The 22,101-nt window shown below is 39.2% G+C and overlaps 1 protein-coding gene across 1 annotated transcript; it reads right to left on the bottom strand.

Annotated features, from left to right (window-relative positions):
* Positions 1 to 24: 24 nt before the first annotated feature.
* LOC108261612 (uncharacterized) lies at positions 25 to 22,033 on the bottom strand. Its single transcript, XM_053679985.1, has 53 exons — positions 19,868 to 22,033; positions 19,618 to 19,772; positions 19,390 to 19,511; positions 16,743 to 16,804; positions 16,529 to 16,636; positions 16,164 to 16,318; positions 16,001 to 16,058; positions 15,241 to 15,336; positions 14,876 to 15,030; positions 14,649 to 14,770; positions 14,155 to 14,216; positions 13,953 to 14,048; positions 13,588 to 13,742; positions 13,361 to 13,482; positions 12,867 to 12,928; positions 12,665 to 12,760; positions 12,300 to 12,454; positions 12,073 to 12,194; positions 11,579 to 11,640; positions 11,377 to 11,472; positions 11,012 to 11,166; positions 10,785 to 10,906; positions 10,291 to 10,352; positions 10,089 to 10,184; positions 9,724 to 9,878; positions 9,497 to 9,618; positions 9,001 to 9,062; positions 8,799 to 8,894; positions 8,434 to 8,588; positions 8,207 to 8,328; positions 7,713 to 7,774; positions 7,511 to 7,606; positions 7,146 to 7,300; positions 6,919 to 7,040; positions 6,423 to 6,484; positions 6,221 to 6,316; positions 5,856 to 6,010; positions 5,629 to 5,750; positions 5,135 to 5,196; positions 4,933 to 5,028; positions 4,568 to 4,722; positions 4,405 to 4,462; positions 3,645 to 3,740; positions 3,280 to 3,434; positions 3,053 to 3,174; positions 2,559 to 2,620; positions 2,357 to 2,452; positions 1,992 to 2,146; positions 1,765 to 1,886; positions 1,271 to 1,332; positions 1,069 to 1,164; positions 704 to 858; positions 25 to 44 (listed from the first exon to the last, which is right to left on the bottom strand). The coding sequence occupies exons 1-53, from the start codon at positions 22,003 to 22,005 to the stop codon at positions 25 to 27; spliced, it is 7,728 nt and encodes a 2,575-aa protein (XP_053535960.1). The 5' UTR covers positions 22,006 to 22,033.
* Positions 22,034 to 22,101: the final 68 nt, after the last annotated feature.

Below are 22,101 nucleotides of genomic sequence, written 5' to 3'. Positions count from 1 at the left end.
GGTTCGAATGGTTCTGCACCAGGTTCATTTAGAAGTGTGTTTAGCTGGAGAAGGAAAGATAATTAATCAGTTTTTCTGTGAGATATAACAACATTCCATTGTACTGTTTGTGTAACCATTTTGTCTATTACAAATAAAAACCGTTTCATTGGTTTTCAATTGAAGAATATAGACATCATGTTTTATATGTAGGATGGATGTTCCTGACGCTGTAAGTCCCCCATTAGTGTCCTATATTTGATTACTGATTCATGATCTTGATCTGCTTCTTTGCCTGCATCTGCTTCCTAGTGTATTGACCTTTGATGATTACCCCACTGTGAGTCTGCCCTGCCTCATACAACCCAGGGGTTACTGTGTTGACTTTTACACTTTTTAATTTTTACAACTGTTTTTATTAAACGCTGCAATGGGATCCAATGCTATCTCTGGATATTTGTTAGAATGTTCATATGAGCCTGGTCATGTACACTCACAGCGTTATTGATGATGTTCTCCACTTGGGTGTAGGTGTCGTTCCTGAGGTCAGGGTTCTTAGACATGCTGACATTACTGATGCTCAATGTGAAGTTGACTGCATAGGACGTGTCTGAAATTTCTGTGGAACAAATCAAATTTCCATGAGAATGTTTTAGCTCTCATACGGATAGGACAATGATGTGAAGAGTTGTAGCTGTAATATGTATTAGTAAAGAAAACATACTCTCGTAGGTGAAGTTCAGCACTTTTACAGAGTCAGAGAGGTTTGTGAGTCGAGCACTGAGAAGAGTCTGGATCGCACTGAGGACCAAACTCTCACTGGGAACAGGAGAGGAGGAATTGAAGATCATCCTGGTATGAACCACAGCTGAACCAGATCTGAAAAGACAGAGAGTCATTGTTATTTGCAGATACAAAGCTTTATGCTGATTATTCTTCACAATCCGGATGATAATTCCATTGTCCATTACATACACATGGTTGAAATGATCTGTTATTAAATATACATTCATAATCAGATATTAAACACAGAGTGTGAGAACACATTGATTAAATAGAAACTTGTGAAATTGATATCAGGACACTTACACAGGTGTTAGCTCATTCTGGAAGGCTGCTGGTGTTTTGGTGGTTCCATCTTGGAAGTAGTAATCCATATCACCATTAACCTGGTTTCCTGAACTCCTGTTACCAGAAGAAGAAATCACAAACATCACAACACAATTCACTTTACAATAAGAATTACTAAAAAGTATTTTCAGAGGAAAAATGAATACTGCTGTGAACTTACGTGATGAAAGAGCTCTGGGGTTTGAGTGGTTCTGCACCAGGTTCATTTAGAAGTGTGTTTAGCTGGAGAAGGAAAGATAATTAATCAGTTTTTCTGTGAGATATAACAACATTCCATTGTACTGTTTGTGTAACCATTTTGTCTATTACAAATAAAAACCGTTTCATTGGTTTTCAATTGAAGAATATAGACATCATGTTTTATATGTAGGATGGATGTTCCTGACGCTGTAAGTCCCCCATTAGTGTCCTATATTTGATTACTGATTTATGATCTTGATCTGCTTCTTTGTCTGCATCTGCTTCCTAGTGTTTTGACCTTTGATGATTACCCCACTGTGAGTCTGCCCTGCCTCATACAACCCAGGGGTTACTGTGTTGACTTTTACACTTTTTGATTTTCGCAACTGTTTTTATTAAACGCTGCAATGGGATCCAATGCTATCTCTGGATATTTGTTAGAATGTTCATATGAGCCTGGTCATGTACACTCACAGCGTTATTGATGATGTTCTCCACTTGTGTGTAGGTGTCGTTCCTGAGGTCAGGGATCTTAGACATGCTGACATTAATGATGCTCAATGTGAAGTTGACTGCATAGGACGTGTCTGAAATTTCTGTAGAACAAATCAAATGTCCATGAGAATGTTTTAGCTCTCATATGGATAGGACAATGATGTGAAGAGTTGTAGCTGTAATATGTATTAGTAAAGAAAACATACTCTCGTAGGTGAAGTTCAGCACTTTTACAGAGTCAGAGAGGTTTGTGAGTCGAGCACTGAGAAGAGTCTGGATCGCACTGAGGACCAAACTCTCACTGGGAACAGGAGAGGAGGAATTGAAGATCATCCTGGTCTGAACCACAGCTGAACCAGATCTGAAAAGACAGAGAGTCATTGTTATTTGCAGATACAAAGCTTTATGCTGATTATTCTTCACAATCCGGATGATAATTCCATTTTCCATTACATACACATGGTTGAAATGATCTGTTATTAAATATACATTCATAATCAGATATTAAACACAGAGTGTGAGAACACATTGATTAAATAGAAACTTGTGAAATTGATATCAGGACACTTACACAGGTGTTAGCTCATTCTGGAAGGCTGCTGGTGTTTTGGTGGTTCCATCTTGGAAGTAGTAATCCATATCACCATTAACCTGGTTTCCTGAACTCCTGTTACCAGAAGAAGAAATCACAAACATCACAACACAATTCACTTTACAATAAGAATTACTAAAAAGTATTTTCAGAGGAAAAATGAATACTGCTGTGAACTTACGTGATGAAAGAGCTCTGGGGTTCGAATGGTTCTGCACCAGGTTCATTTAGAAGTGTGTTTAGCTGGAGAAGGAAAGATAATTAATCAGTTTTTCTGTGAGATATAACAACATTCCATTGTACTGTTTGTGTAACCATTTTGTCTATTACAAATAAAAACCGTTTCATTGGTTTTCAATTGAAGAATATAGACATCATGTTTTATATGTAGGATGGATGTTCCTGACGCTTTAAGTCCCCCAATAGTGTCCTATATTTGATTACTGATTTATGATCTTGATCTGCTTCTTTGTCTGCATCTGCTTCCTAGTGTTTTGACCTTTGATGATTACCCCACTGTGAGTCTGCCCTGCCTCATACAACCCAGGGGTTACTGTGTTGACTTTTACACCTTTTGATTTTTGCAACTGCTTTTATTAAACGATGCAATGGGATCCAATGCTATCTCTGGATATTTGTTAGAATGTTCATATGTGCCTGGTCATGTACACTCACAGCGTTATTGATGATGTTCTCCACTTGTGTGTAGGTGTCGTTCCTGAGGTCAGGGATCTTAGACATGCTGACATTAATGATGCTCAATGTGAAGTTGACTGCATAGGACGTGTCTGAAATTTCTGTAGAACAAATCAAATGTCCATGAGAATGTTTTAGCTCTCATATGGATAGGACAATGATGTGAAGAGTTGTAGCTGTAATATGTATTAGTAAAGAAAACATACTCTCGTAGGTGAAGTTCAGCACTTTTACAGAGTCAGAGAGGTTTGTGAGTCGAGCACTGAGAAGAGTCTGGATCGCACTGAGGACCAAACTCTCACTGGGAACAGGAGAGGAGGAATTGAAGATCATCCTGGTCTGAACCACAGCTGAACCAGATCTGAAAAGACAGAGAGTCATTGTTATTTGCAGATACAAAGCTTTATGCTGATTATTCTTCACAATCCGGATGATAATTCCATTTTCCATTACATACACATGGTTGAAATGATCTGTTATTAAATATACATTCATAATCAGATATTAAACACAGAGTGTGAGAACACATTGATTAAATAGAAACTTGTGAAATTGATATCAGGACACTTACACAGGTGTTAGCTCATTCTGGAAGGCTGCTGGTGTTTTGGTGGTTCCATCTTGGAAGTAGTAATCCATATCACCATTAACCTGGTTTCCTGAACTCCTGTTACCAGAAGAAGAAATCACAAACATCACAACACAATTCACTTTACAATAAGAATTACTAAAAAGTATTTTCAGAGGAAAAATGAATACTGCTGTGAACTTACGTGATGAAAGAGCTCTGGGGTTCGAATGGTTCTGCACCAGGTTCATTTAGAAGTGTGTTTAGCTGGAGAAGGAAAGATAATTAATCAGTTTTTCTGTGAGATATAACAACATTCCATTGTACTGTTTGTGTAACCATTTTGTCTATTACAAATAAAAACCGTTTCATTGGTTTTCAATTGAAGAATATAGACATCATGTTTTATATGTAGGATGGATGTTCCTGACGCTTTAAGTCCCCCAATAGTGTCCTATATTTGATTACTGATTTATGATCTTGATCTGCTTCTTTGTCTGCATCTGCTTCCTAGTGTTTTGACCTTTGATGATTACCCCACTGTGAGTCTGCCCTGCCTCATACAACCCAGGGGTTACTGTGTTGACTTTTACACTTTTTGATTTTCGCAACTGTTTTTATTAAACGCTGCAATGGGATCCAATGCTATCTCTGGATATTTGTTAGAATGTTCATATGAGCCTGGTCATGTACACTCACAGCGTTATTGATGATGTTCTCCACTTGGGTGTAGGTGTCGTTCCTGAGGTCAGGGTTCTTAGACATGCTGACGTTACTGATGCTGAATGTGAAGTTGACTGCATAGGACGTGTCTGAAATTTCTGTGGAACAAATCAAATGTCCATGAGAATGTTTTAGCTCTCATACGGATAGGACAATGATGTGAAGAGTTGTAGCTGTAATATGTATTACTAAAGAAAACATACTCTCGTAGGTGAAGTTCAGCACTTTTACAGAGTCAGAGAGGTTTGTGAGTCGAGCACTGAGAAGAGTCTGGATCGCACTGAGGACCAAACTCTCACTGGGAACAGGAGAGGAGGAATTGAAGATCATCCTGGTCTGAACCACAGCTGAACCAGATCTGAAAAGACAGAGAGTCATTGTTATTTGCAGATACAAAGCTTTATGCTGATTATTCTTCACAATCCGGATGATAATTCCATTTTCCATTACATACACATGGTTGAAATGATCTGTTATTAAATATACATTCATAATCAGATATTAAACACAGAGTGTGAGAACACATTGATTAAATAGAAACTTGTGAAATTGATATCAGGACACTTACACAGGTGTTAGCTCATTCTGGAAGGCTGCTGGTGTTTTGGTGGTTCCATCTTGGAAGTAGTAATCCATATCACCATTAACCTGGTTTCCTGAACTCCTGTTACCAGAAGAAGAAATCACAAACATCACAACACAATTCACTTTACAATAAGAATTACTAAAAAGTATTTTCAGAGGAAAAATGAATACTGCTGTGAACTTACGTGATGAAAGAGCTCTGGGGTTCGAATGGTTCTGCACCAGGTTCATTTAGAAGTGTGTTTAGCTGGAGAAGGAAAGATAATTAATCAGTTTTTCTGTGAGATATAACAACATTCCATTGTACTGTTTATGTAACCATTTTGTCTATTACAAATAAAAACCGTTTCATTGGTTTTCAATTGAAGAATATAGACATCATGTTTTATATGTAGGATGGATGTTCCTGACGCTTTAAGTCCCCCATTAGTGTCCTATATTTGATTAATGATTTATGATCTTGATCTGCTTCTTTGTCTGCATCTGCTTCCTAGTGTTTTGACCTTTGATGATTACCCCACTGTGAGTCTGCCCTGCCTCATACAACCCAGGGGTTACTGTGTTGACTTTTACACTTTTTGATTTTCGCAACTGTTTTTATTAAACGCTGCAATGGGATCCAATGCTATCTCTGGATATTTGTTAGAATGTTCATATGAGCCTGGTCATGTACACTCACAGCGTTATTGATGATGTTCTCCACTTGGGTGTAGGTGTCGTTCCTGAGGTCAGGGTTCTTAGACATGCTGACATTACTGATGCTGAATGTGAAGTTGACTGCATAGGACGTGTCTGAAATTTCTGTGGAACAAATCAAATGTCCATGAGAATGTTTTAGCTCTCATACGGATAGGACAATGATGTGAAGAGTTGTAGCTGTAATATGTATTACTAAAGAAAACATACTCTCGTAGGTGAAGTTCAGCACTTTTACAGAGTCAGAGAGGTTTGTGAGTCGAGCACTGAGAAGAGTCTGGATCGCACTGAGGACCAAACTCTCACTGGGAACAGGAGAGGAGGAATTGAAGATCATCCTGGTCTGAACCACAGCTGAACCAGATCTGAAAAGACAGAGAGTCATTGTTATTTGCAGATACAAAGCTTTATGCTGATTATTCTTCACAATCCGGATGATAATTCCATTTTCCATTACATACACATGGTTGAAATGATCTGTTATTAAATATACATTCATAATCAGATATTAAACACAGAGTGTGAGAACACATTGATTAAATAGAAACTTGTGAAATTGATATCAGGACACTTACACAGGTGTTAGCTCATTCTGGAAGGCTGCTGGTGTTTTGGTGGTTCCATCTTGGAAGTAGTAATCCATATCACCATTAACCTGGTTTCCTGAACTCCTGTTACCAGAAGAAGAAATCACAAACATCACAACACAATTCACTTTACAATAAGAATTACTAAAAAGTATTTTCAGAGGAAAAATGAATACTGCTGTGAACTTACGTGATGAAAGAGCTCTGGGGTTCGAATGGTTCTGCACCAGGTTCATTTAGAAGTGTGTTTAGCTGGAGAAGGAAAGATAATTAATCAGTTTTTCTGTGAGATATAACAACATTCCATTGTACTGTTTATGTAACCATTTTTTGTCTATTACAAATAAAAACCGTTTCATTGGTTTTCAATTGAAGAATATAGACATCATGTTTTATATGTAGGATGGATGTTCCTGACGCTTTAAGTCCCCCATTAGTGTCCTATATTTGATTAATGATTTATGATCTTGATCTGCTTCTTTGTCTGCATCTGCTTCCTAGTGTTTTGACCTTTGATGATTACCCCACTGTGAGTCTGCCCTGCCTCATACAACCCAGGGGTTACTGTGTTGACTTTTACACTTTTTGATTTTCGCAACTGTTTTTATTAAACGCTGCAATGGGATCCAATGCTATCTCTGGATATTTGTTAGAATGTTCATATGAGCCTGGTCATGTACACTCACAGCGTTATTGATGATGTTCTCCACTTGGGTGTAGGTGTCGTTCCTGAGGTCAGGGATCTTAGACATGCTGACATTACTGATGCTCAATGTGAAGTTGACTGCATAGGACGTGTCTGAAATTTCTGTGGAACAAATCAAATGTCCATGAGAATGTTTTAGCTCTCATACGGATAGGACAATGATGTGAAGAGTTGTAGCTGTAATATGTATTAGTAAAGAAAACATACTCTCGTAGGTGAAGTTCAGCACTTTTACAGAGTCAGAGAGGTTTGTGAGTCGAGCACTGAGAAGAGTCTGGATCGCACTGAGGACCAAACTCTCACTGGGAACAGGAGAGGAGGAATTGAAGATCATCCTGGTCTGAACCACAGCTGAACCAGATCTGAAAAGACAGAGAGTCATTGTTATTTGCAGATACAAAGCTTTATGCTGATTATTCTTCACAATCCGGATGATAATTCCATTGTCCATTACATACACATGGTTGAAATGATCTGTTATTAAATATACATTCATAATCAGATATTAAACACAGAGTGTGAGAACACATTGATTAAATAGAAACTTGTGAAATTCATATCAGGACACTTACACAGGTGTTAGCTCATTCTGGAAGGCTGCTGGTGTTTTGGTGGTTCCATCTTGGAAGTAGTAATCCATATCACCATTAACCTGGTTTCCTGAACTCCTGTTACCAGAAGAAGAAATCACAAACATCACAACACAATTCACTTTACAATAAGAATTACTAAAAAGTATTTTCAGAGGAAAAATGAATACTGCTGTGAACTTACGTGATGAAAGAGCTCTGGGGTTTGAATGGTTCTGCACCAGGTTCATTTAGAAGTGTGTTTAGCTGGAGAAGGAAAGATAATTAATCAGTTTTTCTGTGAGATATAACAACATTCCATTGTACTGTTTATGTAACCATTTTGTCTATTACAAATAAAAACCGTTTCATTGGTTTTCAATTGAAGAATATAGACATCATGTTTTATATGTAGGATGGATGTTCCTGACGCTTTAAGTCCCCCATTAGTGTCCTATATTTGATTAATGATTTATGATCTTGATCTGCTTCTTTGTCTGCATCTGCTTCCTAGTGTTTTGACCTTTGATGATTACCCCACTGTGAGTCTGCCCTGCCTCATACAACCCAGGGGTTACTGTGTTGCCTTTTACACTTTTTGATTTTCGCAACTGTTTTTATTAAACGCTGCAATGGGATCCAATGCTATCTCTGGATATTTGTTAGAATGTTCATATGAGCCTGGTCATGTACACTCACAGCGTTATTGATGATGTTCTCCACTTGGGTGTAGGTGTCGTTCCTGAGGTCAGGGTTCTTAGACATGCTGACATTACTGATGCTGAATGTGAAGTTGACTGCATAGGACGTGTCTGAAATTTCTGTGGAACAAATCAAATGTCCATGAGAATGTTTTAGCTCTCATACGGATAGGACAATGATGTGAAGAGTTGTAGCTGTAATATGTATTAGTAAAGAAAACATACTCTCGTAGGTGAAGTTCAGCACTTTTACAGAGTCAGAGAGGTTTGTGAGTCGAGCACTGAGAAGAGTCTGGATCGCACTGAGGACCAAACTCTCACTGGGAACAGGAGAGGAGGAATTGAAGATCATCCTGGTCTGAACCACAGCTGAACCAGATCTGAAAAGACAGAGAGTCATTGTTATTTGCAGATACAAAGCTTTATGCTGATTATTCTTCACAATCCGGATGATAATTCCATTTTCCATTACATACACATGGTTGAAATGATCTGTTATTAAATATACATTCATAATCAGATATTAAACACAGAGTGTGAGAACACATTGATTAAATAGAAACTTGTGAAATTGATATCAGGACACTTACACAGGTGTTAGCTCATTCTGGAAGGCTGCTGGTGTTTTGGTGGTTCCATCTTGGAAGTAGTAATCCATATCACCATTAACCTGGTTTCCTGAACTCCTGTTACCAGAAGAAGAAATCACAAACATCACAACACAATTCACTTTACAATAAGAATTACTAAAAAGTATTTTCAGAGGAAAAATGAATACTGCTGTGAACTTACGTGATGAAAGAGCTCTGGGGTTCGAATGGTTCTGCACCAGGTTCATTTAGAAGTGTGTTTAGCTGGAGAAGGAAAGATAATTAATCAGTTTTTCTGTGAGATATAACAACATTCCATTGTACTGTTTATGTAACCATTTTTTGTCTATTACAAATAAAAACCGTTTCATTGGTTTTCAATTGAAGAATATAGACATCATGTTTTATATGTAGGATGGATGTTCCTGACGCTTTAAGTCCCCCATTAGTGTCCTATATTTGATTAATGATTTATGATCTTGATCTGCTTCTTTGTCTGCATCTGCTTCCTAGTGTTTTGACCTTTGATGATTACCCCACTGTGAGTCTGCCCTGCCTCATACAACCCAGGGGTTACTGTGTTGACTTTTACACTTTTTGATTTTCGCAACTGTTTTTATTAAACGCTGCAATGGGATCCAATGCTATCTCTGGATATTTGTTAGAATGTTCATATGAGCCTGGTCATGTACACTCACAGCGTTATTGATGATGTTCTCCACTTGGGTGTAGGTGTCGTTCCTGAGGTCAGGGATCTTAGACATGCTGACATTACTGATGCTCAATGTGAAGTTGACTGCATAGGACGTGTCTGAAATTTCTGTGGAACAAATCAAATGTCCATGAGAATGTTTTAGCTCTCATACGGATAGGACAATGATGTGAAGAGTTGTAGCTGTAATATGTATTAGTAAAGAAAACATACTCTCGTAGGTGAAGTTCAGCACTTTTACAGAGTCAGAGAGGTTTGTGAGTCGAGCACTAAGAAGAGTCTGGATCGCACTGAGGACCAAACTCTCACTGGGAACAGGAGAGGAGGAATTGAAGATCATCCTGGTCTGAACCACAGCTGAACCAGATCTGAAAAGACAGAGAGTCATTGTTATTTGCAGATACAAAGCTTTATGCTGATTATTCTTCACAATCCGGATGATAATTCCATTGTCCATTGCATACACATGGTTGAAATGATCTGTTATTAAATATACATTCATAATCAGATATTAAACACAGAGTGTGAGAACACATTGATTAAATAGAAACTTGTGAAATTGATATCAGGACACTTACACAGGTGTTAGCTCATTCTGGAAGGCTGCTGGTGTTTTGGTGGTTCCATCTTGGAAGTAGTAATCCATATCACCATTAACCTGGTTTCCTGAACTCCTGTTACCAGAAGAAGAAATCACAAACATCACAACACAATTCACTTTACAATAAGAATTACTAAAAAGTATTTTCAGAGGAAAAATGAATACTGCTGTGAACTTACGTGATGAAAGAGCTCTGGGGTTTCAATGGTTCTGCACCAGGTTCATTTAGAAGTGTGTTTAGCTGGAGAAGGAAAGATAATTAATCAGTTTTTCTGTGAGATATAACAACATTCCATTGTACTGTTTATGTAACCATTTTGTCTATTACAAATAAAAACCGTTTCATTGGTTTTCAATTGAAGAATATAGACATCATGTTTTATATGTAGGATGGATGTTCCTGACGCTTTAAGTCCCGCATTAGTGTCCTATATTTGATTAATGATTTATGATCTTGATCTGCTTCTTTGTCTGCATCTGCTTCCTAGTGTTTTGACCTTTGATGATTACCCCACTGTGAGTCTGCCCTGCCTCATACAACCCAGGGGTTACTGTGTTGACTTTTACACTTTTTGATTTTCGCAACTGTTTTTATTAAACGCTGCAATGGGATCCAATGCTATCTCTGGATATTTGTTAGAATGTTCATATGAGCCTGGTCATGTACACTCACAGCGTTATTGATGATGTTCTCCACTTGTGTGTAGGTGTCGTTCCTGAGGTCAGGGATCTTAGACATGCTGACATTAATGATGCTCAATGTGAAGTTGACTGCATAGGACGTGTCTGAAATTTCTGTGGAACAAATCAAATGTCCATGAGAATGTTTTAGCTCTCATACGGATAGGACAATGATGTGAAGAGTTGTAGCTGTAATATGTATTACTAAAGAAAACATACTCTCGTAGGTGAAGTTCAGCACTTTTACAGAGTCAGAGAGGTTTGTGAGTCGAGCACTGAGAAGAGTCTGGATCGCACTGAGGACCAAACTCTCACTGGGAACAGGGGAGGAGGAATTGAAGATCATCCTGGTCTGAACCACAGCTGAACCAGATCTGAAAAGACAGAGAGTCATTGTTATTTGCAGATACAAAGCTTTATGCTGATTATTCTTCACAATCCGGATGATAATTCCATTTTCCATTACATACACATGGTTGAAATGATCTGTTATTAAATATACATTCATAATCAGATATTAAACACAGAGTGTGAGAACACATTGATTAAATAGAAACTTGTGAAATTGATATCAGGACACTTACACAGGTGTTAGCTCATTCTGGAAGGCTGCTGGTGTTTTGGTGGTTCCATCTTGGAAGTAGTAATCCATATCACCATTAACCTGGTTTCCTGAACTCCTGTTACCAGAAGAAGAAATCACAAACATCACAACACAATTCACTTTACAATAAGAATTACTAAAAAGTATTTTCAGAGGAAAAATGAATACTGCTGTGAACTTACGTGATGAAAGAGCTCTGGGGTTCGAATGGTTCTGCACCAGGTTCATTTAGAAGTGTGTTTAGCTGGAGAAGGAAAGATAATTAATCAGTTTTTCTGTGAGATATAACAACATTCCATTGTACTGTTTGTGTAACCATTTTGTCTATTACAAATAAAAACCGTTTCATTGGTTTTCAATTGAAGAATATAGACATCATGTTTTATATGTAGGATGGATGTTCCTGACGCTGTAAGTCCCCCATTAGTGTCCTATATTTGATTACTGATTCATGATCTTGATCTGCTTCTTTGCCTGCATCTGCTTCCTAGTGTATTGACCTTTGATGATTACCCCACTGTGAGTCTGCCCTGCCTCATACAACCCAGGGGTTACTGTGTTGACTTTTACACTTTTTAATTTTTACAACTGTTTTTATTAAACGCTGCAATGGGATCCAATGCTATCTCTGGATATTTGTTAGAATGTTCATATGAGCCTGGTCATGTACACTCACAGCGTTATTGATGATGTTCTCCACTTGGGTGTAGGTGTCGTTCCTGAGGTCAGGGTTCTTAGACATGCTGACATTACTGATGCTCAATGTGAAGTTGACTGCATAGGACGTGTCTGAAATTTCTGTGGAACAAATCAAATTTCCATGAGAATGTTTTAGCTCTCATACGGATAGGACAATGATGTGAAGAGTTGTAGCTGTAATATGTATTACTAAAGAAAACATACTCTCGTAGGTGAAGTTCAGCACTTTTACAGAGTCAGAGAGGTTTGTGAGTCGAGCACTGAGAAGAGTCTGGATCGCACTGAGGACCAAACTCTCACTGGGAACAGGAGAGGAGGAATTGAAGATCATCCTGGTCTGAACCACAGCTGAACCAGATCTGAAAAGACAGAGAGTCATTGTTATTTGCAGATACAAAGCTTTATGCTGATTATTCTTCACAATCCGGATGATAATTCCATTTTCCATTACATACACATGGTTGAAATGATCTGTTATTAAATATACATTCATAATCAGATATTAAACACAGAGTGTGAGAACACATTGATTAAATAGAAACTTGTGAAATTGATATCAGGACACTTACACAGGTGTTAGCTCATTCTGGAAGGCTGCTGGTGTTTTGGTGGTTCCATCTTGGAAGTAGTAATCCATATCACCATTAACCTGGTTTCCTGAACTCCTGTTACCAGAAGAAGAAATCACAAACATCACAACACAATTCACTTTACAATAAGAATTACTAAAAAGTATTTTCAGAGGAAAAATGAATACTGCTGTGAACTTACGTGATGAAAGAGCTCTGGGGTTTGAATGGTTCTGCACCAGGTTCATTTAGAAGTGTGTTTAGCTGGAGAAGGAAAGATAATTAATCAGTTTTTCTGTGAGATATAACAACATTCCATTGTACTGTTTATGTAACCATTTTGTCTATTACAAATAAAAACCGTTTCATTGGTTTTCAATTGAAGAATATAGACATCATGTTTTATATGTAGGATGGATGTTCCTGACGCTTTAAGTCCCCCATTAGTGTCCTATATTTGATTAATGATTTATGATCTTGATCTGCTTCTTTGTCTGCATCTGCTTCCTAGTGTTTTGACCTTTGATGATTACCCCACTGTGAGTCTGCCCTGCCTCATACAACCCAGGGGTTACTGTGTTGACTTTTACACTTTTTGATTTTCGCAACTGTTTTTATTAAACGCTGCAATGGGATCCAATGCTATCTCTGGATATTTGTTAGAATGTTCATATGAGCCTGGTCATGTACACTCACAGCGTTATTGATGATGTTCTCCACTTGTGTGTAGGTGTCGTTCCTGAGGTCAGGGATCTTAGACATGCTGACATTAATGATGCTCAATGTGAAGTTGACTGCATAGGACGTGTCTGAAATTTCTGTGGAACAAATCAAATGTCCATGAGAATGTTTTAGCTCTCATACGTATAGGACAATGATGTGAAGAGTTGTAGCTGTAATATGTATTACTAAAGAAAACATACTCTCGTAGGTGAAGTTCAGCACTTTTACAGAGTCAGAGAGGTTTGTGAGTCGAGCACTGAGAAGAGTCTGGATCGCACTGAGGACCAAACTCTCACTGGGAACAGGGGAGGAGGAATTGAAGATCATCCTGGTCTGAACCACAGCTGAACCAGATCTGAAAAGACAGAGAGTCATTGTTATTTGCAGATACAAAGCTTTATGCTGATTATTCTTCACAATCCGGATGATAATTCCATTTTCCATTACATACACATGGTTGAAATGATCTGTTATTAAATATACATTCATAATCAGATATTAAACACAGAGTGTGAGAACACATTGATTAAATAGAAACTTGTGAAATTGATATCAGGACACTTACACAGGTGTTAGCTCATTCTGGAAGGCTGCTGGTGTTTTGGTGGTTCCATCTTGGAAGTAGTAATCCATATCACCATTAACCTGGTTTCCTGAACTCCTGTTACCAGAAGAAGAAATCACAAACATCACAACACAATTCACTTTACAATAAGAATTACTAAAAAGTATTTTCAGAGGAAAAATGAATACTGCTGTGAACTTACGTGATGAAAGAGCTCTGGGGTTCGAATGGTTCTGCACCAGGTTCATTTAGAAGTGTGTTTAGCTGGAGAAGGAAAGATAATTAATCAGTTTTTCTGTGAGATATAACAACATTCCATTGTACTGTTTGTGTAACCATTTTGTCTATTACAAATAAAAACCGTTTCATTGGTTTTCAATTGAAGAATATAGACATCATGTTTTATATGTAGGATGGATGTTCCTGACGCTGTAAGTCCCCCATTAGTGTCCTATATTTGATTACTGATTCATGATCTTGATCTGCTTCTTTGCCTGCATCTGCTTCCTAGTGTATTGACCTTTGATGATTACCCCACTGTGAGTCTGCCCTGCCTCATACAACCCAGGGGTTACTGTGTTGACTTTTACACTTTTTAATTTTTACAACTGTTTTTATTAAACGCTGCAATGGGATCCAATGCTATCTCTGGATATTTGTTAGAATGTTCATATGAGCCTGGTCATGTACACTCACAGCGTTATTGATGATGTTCTCCACTTGGGTGTAGGTGTCGTTCCTGAGGTCAGGGTTCTTAGACATGCTGACATTACTGATGCTCAATGTGAAGTTGACTGCATAGGACGTGTCTGAAATTTCTGTGGAACAAATCAAATGTCCATGAGAATGTTTTAGCTCTCATATGGATAGGACAATGATGTGAAGAGTTGTAGCTGTAATATGTATTACTAAAGAAAACATACTCTCGTAGGTGAAGTTCAGCACTTTTACAGAGTCAGAGAGGTTTGTGAGTCGAGCACTGAGAAGAGTCTGGATCGCACTGAGGACCAAACTCTCACTGGGAACAGGAGAGGAGGAATTGAAGATCATCCTGGTCTGAACCACAGCTGAACCAGATCTGAAAAGACAGAGAGTCATTGTTATTTGCAGATACAAAGCTTTATGCTGATTATTCTTCACAATCCGGATGATAATTCCATTTTCCATTACATACACATGGTTGAAATGATCTGTTATTAAATATACATTCATAATCAGATATTAAACACAGAGTGTGAGAACACATTGATTAAATAGAAACTTGTGAAATTGATATCAGGACACTTACACAGGTGTTAGCTCATTCTGGAAGGCTGCTGGTGTTTTGGTGGTTCCATCTTGGAAGTAGTAATCCATATCACCATTAACCTGGTTTCCTGAACTCCTGTTACCAGAAGAAGAAATCACAAACATCACAACACAATTCACTTTACAATAAGAATTACTAAAAAGTATTTTCAGAGGAAAAATGAATACTGCTGTGAACTTACGTGATGAAAGAGCTCTGGGGTTCGAATGGTTCTGCACCAGGTTCATTTAGAAGTGTGTTTAGCTGGAGAAGGAAAGATAATTAATCAGTTTTTCTGTGAGATATAACAACATTCCATTGTACTGTTTGTGTAACCATTTTGTCTATTACAAATAAAAACCGTTTCATTGGTTTTCAATTGAAGAATATAGACATCATGTTTTATATGTAGGATGGATGTTCCTGACGCTTTAAGTCCCCCAATAGTGTCCTATATTTGATTACTGATTTATGATCTTGATCTGCTTCTTTGTCTGCATCTGCTTCCTAGTGTTTTGACCTTTGATGATTACCCCACTGTGAGTCTGCCCTGCCTCATACAACCCAGGGGTTACTGTGTTGACTTTTACACCTTTTGATTTTTGCAACTGCTTTTATTAAACGATGCAATGGGATCCAATGCTATCTCTGGATATTTGTTAGAATGTTCATATGTGCCTGGTCATGTACACTCACAGCGTTATTGATGATGTTCTCCACTTGGGTGTAGGTGTCGTTCCTGAGGTCAGGGTTCTTAGACATGCTGACGTTACTAATGCTCAATGTGAAGTTGACTGCATAGGACGTGTCTGCAATTTCTGTGGAACAAATCAAATGTCCATGAGAATGTTTTAGCTCTCATATGGATAGGACAATGATGTGAAGAGTTGTAGCTGTAATATGTATTAGTAAAGAAAACATACTCTCGTAGGTGAAGTTCAGCACTTTTACAGAGTCAGAGAGGTTCGTGAGTCGAGCACTGAGAAGAGTCTGGATCGCACTGAGGACCAAACTGTCACTGGGAACAGGAGAGGAGGAATTGAAGACCATCCTGGTCTGAACCACAGCTGAACCAGATCTGAAAAGACAGAGCGTCATTGTAATTTGCATATACAAAGCTTTATGCTGATTATTCTTCACGATCCGGTTGACAATTCCATTTTCCATTACATACACATGGTTGAAATGATCTGTTATTAAATATACATTAATAATCACTTATTAAACACAGTGTGTGAGAACACATTAATTAAATAGAAACTTATGATTTTAATATCAGGACACTTACATAGGTAAGCTCTGTGATTTAAGCTCATTCAGGAAGGCTGCTGGTGTTTTGGTGTCTTCATCTTGGAAGTAGTACTCCATATCACCATTAGTCTGGTTTCCTGAACTCCTATTACCAGTAGAAGAAATCACAAACATCACAATACTATTCACTTTACAATAAGAATTACCAAAAGGTATTTTCAGAGGAAAAATTAATACTGCTGTGAGCTTACGTGAAGAAAGAACTCTGGGGTTCAAATGCTTCTGCACCAGGTTCATTTAGAAGCGTGTTTAGCTGGATGCAGAAAGATAAATAATGAGATTTAAGCTACGCTACTATAAGAACATTCCATTTTACAATTTTTGGAGGCATTTTTATGCCTTACAATAAAAAAAAATGTTGTAAAGGTTTTTCAAAATTTGAATATAGACATCACTTTATATTTTAATTTGAATTTTCAGAAACAATTTAGGTGTAAATGTTACATTGATGTTGGGTTTTGTAAATGTACCATGTGTAACGGTATGTTGTACTAGAACAAATTCTGAAGACAAGGATTGATTGGTAACAACCACTACCTGGCCTTCTCCCACTGACCACAGGAGGTCAGCCTAATCCTCAATTCTGAACTACTTTGCACACCTGACAGTAATTTGCACTCATGTACATTACTACAGAATTTATGTAGCATGTTGGATTCAATTTAGTTCAATAAATTTTATTTATATAGCACTTTTAACAATGGACATTGTCCCAAAGCAGCTTTACAGAAATATATGAATTCAGGAAGTAGATTTTAAATGTAGTAATTTATGCCTAGATGTCTGCCATCGCAATGTCTTGACACTATTTTTGTTCTGCAGTACTGAACAGTTTTAATACTTCCACTGCAGTTCCATGGATTACTGATTTATTATTCTGCCCTGCTGTTATATCTGCATCTGCCTTCTAGGGTTTTGGATCTTGACCTGATTCCTCTCTATGACAAGAGTCAGTGGCTCAGTTTCATTGTGTCCCAGCCCGTGATTGGGCGGAGAATCTGGCCAGTACAGGGTCAAGTGCCCTCCATAATGTAACTCAGTTTGTGGAATTATTTAGGAAGGAGTTTGGGCATCCAAGGCAAAGCTACAACCTGGATCAACTTTTGAGGGGAGTCAGTGTGATGAGCAAGCCTGATTTGCTATTCCACACCTTTTATGAGTGGATCGTGGAACCTCCACAGTTCAGCTACCGCACCAGGCCAACTGGGCTGCAGTAGGGGTGATACAGGCATGCAAGACCGAGGGCTGCCATAAAGAAGCCATCCTACAGTATTCTACATGCAGTAATCTTGGTATAACCGGAGTAAATATCTGCTCTCAGGAATGTTTCAAGGGCAGCTGGCATGCCCACAAACTGCTCCACAAGAGAGCGAGAGCAGAGCTCCCACCTGAGAACCACGAGGTGATCTCACCTGTTGAGCTCCAGCTGGAGGTCAACTTGGCGGCCTCCTCCCCAGTCCCCCAGCACAAGCCACATGAGGTTGTCTCATCTCCAGAGCTCCAGCATAACTTCAAGTTCCAGTCTGAGTTTGAAGAGACAACCTCTCAAGCCAAGTTCCTGTCCAAGGTTGAAGAGATGGCCTTTCAAGCCAAGTTCCTGTCAGAGGTTGAATAGACAGCCTCTCAAGCCACATTCCTGCCCCAGGACGACGAGGGGGCCTCCCATGCTACGTTCCTGTCCCAGGACGACAAGGCGGCCTCCCACGCCACGTTCCAGCCCACGGTCGCTGACATGGACAACCAACTTCTGCTCACGCCCGAGTCTGTTGACACAGACAACCAAGTTCTGCACACCCCCGAGTCTGCTGACGCGGCCAAACAAGTTCTGCTCACGCCTGAGTCTGCTGACACAGACAACCAAGTTCCGACTGCAGAGTCGATAGAGAATGACACTCAGCCTCTCTGCAGGTCTGAGGACACCGCTCAGCATCCCTATACAGCTGAGGATGCCACTCAACCTCCTTGTTCAGCTGAGGAAGTTTTTCCACCTCCCATTGCAGACAAGAGCTCTGTTTTGCTTCACTACTCTGCCTCAGAAGTCACTACACCAGGCTTCTCCACGGATGTCGTGCTGCCTTCCAGCTCCATTGAGGACATTGCTTCAGACTCAAGAAAGACTGACACGATGGGCCACCAAGGCAAGCGCCTGTCTAAAGCTGACGACACAACGTCCCAAGCCTGACCCCAGCAAACCAGCCCCAGACACATGTCTGCTCCTCGGCTCCTTGAGGAACCTGTTACTTGTCGGACAGTGTGTGCATTGGAACCTGACAGGCTGTGAAGATATTCTTCCCAGAGGGCCAGGACTGCCGGGGGAGGGAGTGTATTTTGGCACTTCTCCTGAATTGCCCTTTGGGGGGTGGGGGGGGGTCTGTCATATCACAGCAAACCAGTGATTCCCAGGATGCACCAAACATTACAAATATGGTTGAAGAGAACTACAGTTCCCCCGATACACACACCCACAGGATCACCTTCTTCGGAATTTTAATCACACACACCTGTTGCCGATCTCACACTCACCAATTCAACGCTATATAAGAGACTTTATGAACACTATGACCTTGCAAAGTATTACGCTCAGTTGCCATAGTCTCTGTCATGTAAGAAACCTTTATTCATAGCTTTATGTTTCATGGTTTTGATCTGATTCTTATCCTCGTTATTTGAGTCTTGTCTTAGTCTAGTTAATCCTGTTTGCTGATCGCCTGAATATTTGCCTGTTTTGACCAGACTATTGTTTCATGATATGGATTTGTCTGCCCATATGTCCGATAATTAAACTCTTATCTGCATTAGCATCCGTCCTCAACCTCCTTACGTGACCTGTACACTCACAGCTTTATTGATGATGGTCTCCACTTGGTCGTAGGTGTCGTTCCTGAGGTCACTGTTCTTAGACATGCTGATATTACTGATGCTAAATGTGAAGATGACTGCATAGGACGTGTCTGCAATTTCTGTGGAACAAATCAAATGTCCATAAGAATGTTTTAGCTCTCATAAGGATAGGACAATGATGTGAAGGGTTGTAGCTGAAATACGCATTAGTAAAAAAAAACATACTCTTATAGGTGAAGTTCAGCACTTTTACAGAGTCAGAGAGGTTTGTGAATTGAGCACTGAGAAGTGAGTAGGTTGTGCTGAGAACCACATTTTCACTGGGAACAGGAGAGGAGGAATTGAAGACCATCCAGGTCTGAACTACAGCTGAACCAGATCTAAAATAAATAAAGTGTTATACATTTTTAAAAAAATCATAATTCAGTATGAATATATAATTCTTTATTCATTTATGTGTGAGAAAGTAACATACATTACTGAAGTTGTAGCTGTTGAACTTGGAGAGAGTGTTGTGAACTCAGTAACAGTTGTCATTATTGGTTGTGACATTCTGGGTGATGTAGGTGGACTTTGCTCTGTAGATCTTGATTCTTCAGCTTTAGTAAAATACACTGTACTTTTTGTTGGAGTAGTTGCTTCACTTGTTGGTTTTGTGACCACTGTTGATGCCTGTGGTAATATTACAGTGCTATTTGTCACTTCTGTTGCAATTGATGGTATAGTTGAATATGTGGTTGATGTTTGCTCTGAAATGGATGACACGTCAACTGAACTACTTAGTGCTGGACTAGTCAAAGACGTAGTTAATTCTGCTGTTATTTGGGGTTTTTTTGTAGTCTGTGTAGTTGTGATTATTGCATGTGTTGTGGACATAGTGGGAGTGGTCAGTTCTATTGCTTGTATTGTAGTTAAAGGTACAGTTGTAGCTGTGGTTGCTTGCTTAGTAGTTGTTTGTTCTTCAGGTGTACAGATTGGAGTTGGAGTAGATGCAGTTGTATCAGTGTTTGTTGCAGACTGTGTAGTTGATACTGTGGTAGTGGTTAGTTCTGTTGTTGGTGCTGGAGACAGAACAGTTTTAGCTGTGTAAATTTCCTCTGTAGTTGTTGGTTCCTCAGTTGTAGTGGATGGGGCTACCATTGTTGTTGATGCAGTTGTTTCATCTGTTGTTGCAGCCTGTATTGTGGAGACTATAGTATTGGTCAGTTCTGCTGTAGGTGATGTATTTAATGTTATACTTGTAGCTGTGGTTGTTTCCTCCCTAGTTGTTGCTTCCTCAATTGTAGTGGGTGGAGCTGTAACAATTGTAAATGCAGTTGGTTCTACTGTCCTTGGTCCTGTGCTTGTTGTAGCCTGTGTAGTTGATACTGTAAAAGTGGTAAATTCTGATGTTGCTGCTGTAGTTAAAGTTGTAGTTGCAGCTGTGGTTGTTTCCTCTGTAGTTGTTGCATCCTCAGTTGTTGTGGTTGGAGCTAGAGCAGTAGTAGATGCAAATGTTTCTAGTGTTGTTGGTCCTGTGCTTGTTGAAGCCTTTGTACTTGATACTGTGGAAATCATAAATTCTGTTGTTGATGCTGTAGTTAAAGTTGTAGCAGTATCTGAGCTTGTTTCCTCTGTAGTTGTTGCTTCCTCAGGTGTAGTGGTTGCAGCTGAAGTAGCTGTAGATGCAATTGTTGTGGACACTATAGTACTGGTCAGTTCTGTTGTAGGTGATGGTATACTTATAGCTCTGGTTGTTTTCACTGTTGTTGTTTGTTCCTGAGTTGTAGTGGTTGGGGCTACAGTTGTTGTAGATGCACTTGGTTCTACTATCGAGGGTTCCGTGCTTGTTCTAGCCTGTGTAGTTGATAGTGTGGAAGTGGTAAATTCTGTTGTTGCTGCTGTAGTTAAAGTTGTAGATGTTTCCTCTGTAATTGTTGCTTTCTCAATTGCAGTGGTTGGAACTGGAGTAGTTGTAGATGGAGTTGTTTCTACTGTTGTTGGTCCTGTGCTTGTTGTAGCCTGTGTAGTTGATACTGTGGAAGTGGTAAATTCTGTTGTTGCTGCTGTAGTTAAAATTGTAGTAGTATCTGTGGTTGTTTCCTCTGTAGTTGTTCCTTCCTCAGTTGTAGTGGTTGGAAATGGAGCAGTTGTAGATGGAGTTGTTTCTACTGTTGTTGGTCCTGTGCTAGTTGTAACCTGTGTAGTTGATAGTTCTGTTTGTGCTGTTGTCAGTACAGTTGTAGCTGTGGTTGTTTCCTTGGTAGTTCTTGATTCCTGGTGTGTAGTGCTTGGGGCTACAGTTGTTGTTGATGCAGTTGTTTCATCTGTGTTTGAAGCCTGTGTTGTGGACATTATAGCACTGGTGATTTCTGTTGTGGTTGATGGTATACTTGTAGCTGTGGTTGTTTTCACTGTTGTTGTTTGTTCCTGAGTTGTAGTGGTTGAGGCTACAGTTGTTGTAGTTTCAGTTATTTGTTCAGTTGTTGGCTGTGTGCTTGATGTAGCTTCTGTTGTGGATAGAGTGCTAGTGGTCAGTTCAGTTGTTGCTGTCGGTACTGTTGTGGTTGTAGGTTCCTGAATTGTACTGGTTGGAGGTGAAGTAGCTGTAGATGAAGTTGTTTCTACTGTCATTGGTCCTGTGCTTGTTGTAGTCTGTGTAGTTGGTACTGTGGAAGTGGTTAATTCTGTTGTTGCTGCTGTATTTAAAGTTGTAGTTGTAGCTGTGGT

Source organism: Ictalurus punctatus, chromosome 3 (assembly GCF_001660625.3).
Source record: "Ictalurus punctatus breed USDA103 chromosome 3, Coco_2.0, whole genome shotgun sequence".
In the NCBI taxonomy this organism is placed as follows: Eukaryota; Metazoa; Chordata; class Actinopteri; order Siluriformes; family Ictaluridae; genus Ictalurus; species Ictalurus punctatus.
The sequence above is the reverse complement of the archived record's forward strand: the minus strand, read 5'-3'. Positions and strand labels throughout refer to the sequence as shown.

Bases quoted from the DNA above. Each gene is read 5' to 3' on its own strand.
- LOC108261612 (XM_053679985.1), bottom strand. From the start codon at position 22,005: ATGACAGTAGAAACAACTTCATCTACAGCTACTTCACCTCCAACCAGT. The intron at 16,319-16,528 runs GTAAGTGTCCTG...CTGTCTTTTCAG, and splicing joins AAATCACAGAGCTTACCTAT to ATCTGGTTCAGCTGTGGTTC. The intron at 7,775-8,206 runs GTGAGTGTACAT...TTCCTTCTCCAG, and splicing joins AGAACATCATCAATAACGCT to CTAAACACACTTCTAAATGA.